Here is a 6,874-nt window from a genome sequence, read left to right as displayed (position 1 = left end):
GTTTTGCTGTGGTATGACTATGTGTATTAAAGGGATAATCATTCAAAGTTTGAAGGTTGCTAATTTTTTAACATTTTTCTCAAATTTCTGATATTTTTTATAAATAAACACAAAACATATCTACCTAAATTTACCATTATCATAAAGTATAATGTGTCACGAAAAAAACAATCTCAAAATCACTGGGATTTGTTGAAGTATTTCAGAGTTATTACCACATAAGGGCTGTCCCACACGTCCAGATAATTCCGGTACCGGAATAAATCGGTACCGGAGTTATCCGTGTCCGTGTGCCTGGAAACTCATGTAGATACAGGAATTATACACGGCACTCGAGGCTCCTGGGTGGTGCTCAAGTAAGGTTTCCAACCCGTCAATAAATTAATAAAAAACTTGGCACTCAAGAGTTCTTTTTGAAAAATGAAGAAATAATTGTTCGTTTATTGGTGCAACCAGTTCAGTAATTGATGATGTATAAACGTTTTCGGTCACAAGACCTTCATCAGAAACATCATATATGAAACTGAAATACATAATTTACAGAGAACGCCATATGTTACACAATATGGATCACATACAGAGGACCAGTATATGCACACAAGTAAAACGAGATAGAAAATCAAATGGATGCTGGTTCTAGAGAAGTATATAAATGACAAAATTAATAATGATAATAGAGGGTGACAACCGTGGCGGTTGGAACGAATCCAGACGTGCTGCGTGAGTCGTGGAATTTCTCAAGCTAAAGAAAAAGCTGTGAGCGTGGATAAGGAGAGAATACAAGGCATGGTATAACTACTGTATAAAATCACAAAATTGCACCTAAATGACCAACAAAGGATACTAAGTAGCAGGTGATGATGGGTGCTGGGCCGTGGTATTGGGGACGGAAGTGCACAGTGAGCACCTAAAAGAAGAAAGTAAGATCGTGAGTCTGTCAGACTATCCCAATTAAAACCATATAGCACAGTAACAGTATATACAAGTGAAAGTGTATGTAGATATATCCGCAATAGAATGAATGTTGTCCAGACCTGCTGATACCACAGTGTAGAGAAAGGTGGACCTAGGCATGCCCCTGAGTTGACCCCTGACTGTATACCAGTATATGCATATCAATATAGTACCTGGAAGCAGGGCTGCAATAATGTATAGGCACAAAAGGCCTGCGTACAGGTGTTACCGGGCAGATGAACCTGAGGAATATGATGAGGGCAGATGATTATTGCCCACAAGAAAAACGCAGGATGTGGGTAATGGTAACCTGTATGGAGGGGTATAACTAGTTACCTGGAGGCTCCTGGGGAGACTGTGAGGTGGGGCGCACTGGGGAAGCAAGGTCCCGCTGTAAAGGACTAGCGCTGGAAGAGAAATGCACAGTGGGAGATACCCCTTAGAAATGTGCATATAACAAAGAGGGAATGGAGAGAAAGGCCCCATGTATTTACCTTATGTATCCAGGTCCAGGGAACGCTGTGTAGCTGGAAGAACCAGAAGACGCTGTTTGCCAGCGTTACTTCCGGGTTTAAAAGCTCCTAGCAAGCAGGTCATGTGACCCGCCGCATCATAGATCATGTGACCGCAGCAGCAAGCTGCAGTTGCGCAGAGCTGATGAATGCTATGAGACAGGAGTAAGGGCTTTATTGCTATTGCGCCTGCGTGGATACTGCAGAGCTAAATGGATGATAGAAGGCAGGAGAGAGGGCAAGACTGCGCATGCGTGGATGCCATATAGGCAGCGATGGCATGCAATAGTGTGGTGAAAACATGGACACTATGGTGAATGGCAGCAGGCATAGAGGTTTACACAGGACTCATAATAAGGTGCCAATAGCAATAGCATGGTATGTGTAGATAAACTAGAGGAATAGCAGTGCATATCTACCACAAGTGGTGACACCGGTGCCCAGTGAGGTGTTAGCGATTCTAAGAGAAATAAAAGAAAACAGTATTAGACATGAATACATAATAAACTAAAAGGTACATATTACAGGAATGCAAATTACAAGAATACAAAAGAGCTCTAATACATTAGACAATTGGTATCATAAAAAAGCTGAGACATCATAGTCCCTATTGAGTCCCTTGGGTTCCAAGGTCTGCAGCGTGAAAATCCAAAAAGCCTCCCTTCTTTTGAGTATCTTAACACGGTTCTGGCCCCGCCTGGGGGGATCAATTTGCTCCAGAACCTGAAATCTGAGTTGGGCAATATTATGATTTTTTTCGACAAAATGGTGAGGGAGTGGGAGATGGGTCTTCTTACAACGAATGGTTGATTTGTGTTGGGACACCCTGTCCCGAACTGTTTGTGTGGTCTCTCCCACATAGGCCAGACCACACGGGCATTTGATGACGTATACTACAAATGAAGATTCACACGTATAGAAGCCACGGATGGGTATGGCCCTACCTGTGTGGGGATGAAACACTGAGGGGCCTTTCTGCACATGACTACACTGAAGACAATTGAGGCAGGGGAAAGTACCGCACTTTTGGGTTTGTAGGAAGGACTGCCTGGGAATGATAATGTCTGAGCCCACATCTGCTCTGACCAATCTGTCCTTAAGATTTTTAGCACGTCTGAAACAAGACAGGAAGGGTACTTTAAATTCTGGAATTTGTGGATAACTTTTTGAAAGTAAATTCCAATGTCTCCTAATAGTGGATTGTACCAGGCGAGAGAATGGATGAAAGGTCGTGACAAAAGGGATTCTTTTACATCCATCGGTAGATTTTCTAGATGTCAAATCTTGTTTGGCCTCTGTAAGGATCCCCTTTGGATAACCCCTAGCTGTAAACTTATGCTCCATTTCAATCAGTCTCACTCTCTTGGTATCCTCATTGGAAACAATCCTATTGACCCTAAGAAATTGTGACTTGGGGATGGAGTTTTTTATGGATGGAGGATGACAGCTGCTAAAGTGTAGTAGCCCATTCCTGTCACTGGGTTTGGTAAATAAATCAATACCGAGGGAGCCCCCTCTGTCTCGAAAAATCAAAGTATCCAAGAAGCTGATCTTATTAGTATCGTGCTGGATGGTGAATTTGAGCTCAGGCCAGATGTGATTGATGTGGTCATCAAATAGTAAGAGTGACTCAAGGGGTCCATCCCATATGCAAAAGATGTCATCTATATATCTCCGCCAGATTTTACAGTGAGATATAAATAAGGGGTGGCTGTAGACTAAATCATTTTCGAAAGCTGCCATGTACGCGATAGCGTATGGAGGCGCCACGTGTGAGCCCATTGCTGTGCCCTGCTGTTGAACATAAAAAGTATCTTGGAACATGAAATAGTTCTCTGTGAGAACTAGATTCAGGAGATCGGCACAGAGGTGCCTGATTTTCATGTCCACCCTGGCTTCACTCAAAAGCCTATCAGTGGCTGCTAAGCCTTTTTCATGGACTATGGCCGTATACAGGCTATTAACATCCCAAGTTGTAAGGAAGCATGTGGGGGGTAGTGGGCCCAGAGCTCTGATTGTTTGAATAAAGTCATTAGTATCCAGCAGGAAAGAACGGGTAGTTTTAACCAGTGGAGTGAGAATTTTTTCCAGCACAATAGCTAAAGGTGACAGGATGGAATCTGTTAGTGAAACAATTGGACGTCCCGGTGGTTTCACCAGTCGCTTGTGTATTTTGGGCAAAATGTAAAAAATTGGTGTGATCGGGTCTGTTTTGATGAGAAAATCCCTTATTTTATTATCAATAGTGCCCGCCTGGAAGTGATATTCCACCACTGGTTTGATTTTTTGGACTAACTGATTAAGTGGATTGTGGGTTACTTTTTTGTAAACTGATGTATCATGAAGTTGCCTAAAGACCTCCTCTAAATAATCAGATTTGTCCATAATCACTGTCGCCCCGCCCTTGTCTGCTGGTTTTATTATGAGTGAGTTATCCGATGTAAGTCGCTCCAAGGATAGCTTTTCTGACTGTGAGAGATTGTGTTGGAAATGAAATCTCCCCCGCTCCACATCTCGAGTGAATGTATGGATGTCTTTTTCCACTAGAGACACAAAGGTCTCCACTGGTGGATTTCCCCGTGGAGGCATGAAAGAACTGGAGGTTCGTAGTCCCAGCTTCCGAAGTTCAAGAAGGGGGACATCCCCCTCAGCTGGTAAAGTCAATGTGGGTGGTTTGTCCGAGAAGTGGACCCGTAGCCGAAGGTTCCGAAAAAACCTCTGTAGGTCCATGTTTAGTTCAAAAGAATTAAACTTGTACATGGGGCTGAAGGATAGGCCCTTTTGAAGTAGTGACAACTGATGTGTGTCCAGATTCTTAGAAGATATGTTGATTACCAGTGGGAGATCCTTACCTGGGATCGGGTCGACATCTGGTTTCTGGAATCCCCTGCGGCATTGCCCCCCCCGCCTCGTCTTCCTCTTTGGCGACCGTGGCTGTTCCCTAAAAAAGAAAGGGAGGTAGAAGTGTTGGAAGTGCCAGGCCTGCTGTCGGTGGAGCCAGAAGAGCTGAGGGAGCTGTGTCGTCTGGTGGAACGCCGAGAATCTCGCCACTGGTAGACGCGGTTTTGAAGGTAATCCTCCGCATCCCTCAGGAACTTTGATCTTTTCTTCTTTTCTAATTCCACCCTGTGAGTGCGTAGTAGCTCTTGGTTTTTCTTTTTGAGTTCTTGATATTCCTCCTGGGGCATTGTGCTGGTAAGTTGGTTTTCGATGGCACATATTTGAGCGTTCACGGTGTCCAAATTCTTTTGTAAATAAGAGAGGGTTAATGTCATCAAATCTGCAGAGCACTTATTCAAAATATGTTCAAATTTATTACAATAGTCCTTGTCGTCCCGGAAGAATGTGGGTTGTAGAGAAACCCGCAATCCCCTCGGAATTCTTTGAACCCGAAGGTATTCAGCCAATGTAATAATGTGGAGCTCCAAATTAATAGCTCTTCTAGACTCACGTTCTAGGTCTCGGTTCTTTAATTCCTGGGTGGGAATTTGAAGAAAGTCGCTTGGTGCGGTCACTTTTGAAAGAATTTCCGCCACTTCTGTTGCGTTGAAGGAGAACGTCTCGCTAGACATTGTCCAGGGTGCACGTGTAAAGGAGGAGTCAGATACAGGAATTATACACGGCACTCGAGGCTCCTGGGTGGTGCTCAAGTAAGGTTTCCAACCCGTCAATAAATTAATAAAAAACTTGGCACTCAAGAGTTCTTTTTGAAAAATGAAGAAATAATTGTTCGTTTATTGGTGCAACCAGTTCAGTAATTGATGATGTATAAACGTTTTCGGTCACAAGACCTTCATCAGAAACATCATATATGAAACTGAAATACATAATTTACAGAGAACGCCATATGTTACACAATATGGATCACATACAGAGGACCAGTATATGCACACAAGTAAAACGAGATGCATCTATGATGCGGCGGGTCACATGACCTGCTTGCTAGGAGCTTTTAAACCCGGAAGTAACGCTGGCAAACAGCGTCTTCTGGTTCTTCCAGCTACACAGCGTTCCCTGGACCTGGATACATAAGGTAAATACATGGGGCCTTTCTCTCCATTCCCTCTTTGTTATATGCACATTTCTAAGGGGTATCTCCCACTGTGCATTTCTCTTCCAGCGCTAGTCCTTTACAGCGGGACCTTGCTTCCCCAGTGCGCCCCACCTCACAGTCTCCCCAGGAGCCTCCAGGTAACTAGTTATACCCCTCCATACAGGTTACCATTACCCACATCCTGCGTTTTTCTTGTGGGCAATAATCATCTGCCCTCATCATATTCCTCAGGTTCATCTGCCCGGTAACACCTGTACGCAGGCCTTTTGTGCCTATACATTATTGCAGCCCTGCTTCCAGGTACTATATTGATATGCATATACTGGTATACAGTCAGGGGTCAACTCAGGGGCATGCCTAGGTCCACCTTTCTCTACACTGTGGTATCAGCAGGTCTGGACAACATTCATTCTATTGCGGATATATCTACATACACTTTCACTTGTATATACTGTTACTGTGCTATATGGTTTTAATTGGGATAGTCTGACAGACTCACGATCTTACTTTCTTCTTTTAGGTGCTCACTGTGCACTTCCGTCCCCAATACCACGGCCCAGCACCCATCATCACCTGCTACTTAGTATCCTTTGTTGGTCATTTAGGTGCAATTTTGTGATTTTATACAGTAGTTATACCATGCCTTGTATTCTCTCCTTATCCACGCTCACAGCTTTTTCTTTAGCTTGAGAAATTCCACGACTCACGCAGCACGTCTGGATTCGTTCCAACCGCCACGGTTGTCACCCTCTATTATCATTATTAATTTTGTCATTTATATACTTCTCTAGAACCAGCATCCATTTGATTTTCTATCTCGTTTTACTTGTGTGCATATACTGGTCCTCTGTATGTGATCCATATTGTGTAACATATGGCGTTCTCTGTAAATTATGTATTTCAGTTTCATATATGATGTTTCTGATGAAGGTCTTGTGACCGAAAACGTTTATACATCATCAATTACTGAACTGGTTGCACCAATAAACGAACAATTATTTCTTCATTTTTCAAAAAGAACTCTTGAGTGCCAAGTTTTTTATTAATTTAATTTGGAAACTCATGTAGGCCATACGTGCGGCACACATGTGCTGCCTGTATGGCGAGTGGGTACCACACGGAGCGTGTGGTACCCACTCTGCATCGTGCTGAAGCCGCGATTCATATGTTCCCTGCAGCAGAGTTTGCTGCAGAGAAAATATGAATAATAGTGTTTAAAATAAAGATCTATGTGTCCGCCGCCCTCCCACCCCCTGTGCGCCCCCCCGCTGGTCAGAAAATACTTACCCGGGTCCCCGTCGGCTGTCGCTCCTTCCTGGTCTGGCCGCGGCTTCTCTACTGTATGCGGTCGATT

The 6,874-nt window shown here is 43.7% G+C and overlaps 1 protein-coding gene and 1 long non-coding RNA gene across 8 annotated transcripts; one reads left to right on the top strand and one right to left on the bottom strand.

The window, feature by feature from the left end:
* Positions 1 to 319: 319 nt before the first annotated feature.
* On the bottom strand, positions 320 to 5,365 carry LOC143784583 (uncharacterized). Of its 6 annotated transcripts, XR_013217831.1 has the most exons (6): positions 4,918 to 5,365; positions 4,319 to 4,711; positions 1,886 to 1,926; positions 845 to 907; positions 689 to 754; positions 320 to 523 (listed from the first exon to the last, which is right to left on the bottom strand). XR_013217831.1 is itself a non-coding variant. In XM_077273012.1 (5 exons), the coding sequence occupies exons 1-5, from the start codon at positions 5,036 to 5,038 to the stop codon at positions 743 to 745; spliced, it is 630 nt and encodes a 209-aa protein (XP_077129127.1). In that variant the 5' UTR covers positions 5,039 to 5,365; the 3' UTR covers positions 629 to 742. The 6 variants fall into 6 exon arrangements, 1 of the variants encoding a protein (XP_077129127.1); XR_013217828.1 differs by having other exon boundaries at positions 4,319 to 5,365; XR_013217832.1 differs by lacking the exons at positions 320 to 523; positions 1,886 to 1,926; positions 4,319 to 4,711; positions 4,918 to 5,365 and adding exons at positions 1,128 to 1,196; positions 1,291 to 1,361; positions 1,449 to 1,562 and having other exon boundaries at positions 629 to 754.
* A 20-nt stretch (positions 5,366 to 5,385) lies between these two features.
* LOC143784582 (uncharacterized) lies at positions 5,386 to 6,563 on the top strand. 2 transcript variants are annotated; one of them, XR_013217825.1, is made up of 5 exons: positions 5,386 to 5,499; positions 5,587 to 5,657; positions 5,752 to 5,820; positions 6,041 to 6,103; positions 6,194 to 6,563. It is a non-coding gene; the product is annotated as an uncharacterized LOC143784582 (long non-coding RNA). The 2 variants fall into 2 exon arrangements; XR_013217826.1 differs by lacking the exon at positions 5,752 to 5,820.
* The last annotated feature ends 311 nt before the right edge of the window (positions 6,564 to 6,874 follow it).

This window comes from Ranitomeya variabilis, chromosome 7 (genome assembly GCF_051348905.1).
Source record: "Ranitomeya variabilis isolate aRanVar5 chromosome 7, aRanVar5.hap1, whole genome shotgun sequence".
Classification (NCBI taxonomy): domain Eukaryota; kingdom Metazoa; phylum Chordata; class Amphibia; order Anura; family Dendrobatidae; genus Ranitomeya; species Ranitomeya variabilis.
The sequence above is the reverse complement of the archived record's forward strand: the minus strand, read 5'-3'. Positions and strand labels throughout refer to the sequence as shown.

What these genes read in the sequence shown, in the direction of transcription:
- LOC143784583 (XM_077273012.1), bottom strand. Translation starts at nt 5,038, where the DNA reads ATGTCTAGCGAGACGTTCTCCTTCAACGCAACAGAAGTGGCGGAAATT. An exon ending in AAAGAACCGAGACCTAGAAC is followed by an intron (nt 4,712 to 4,917) that starts GTGAGTCTAGAA and finishes TATTTACAAAAG; the next exon opens with AATTTGGACACCGTGAACGC. An exon ending in CACCGGTGTCACCACTTGTG is followed by an intron (nt 908 to 1,885) that starts GTAGATATGCAC and finishes TTCTTCTTTTAG; the next exon opens with GTGCTCACTGTGCACTTCCG.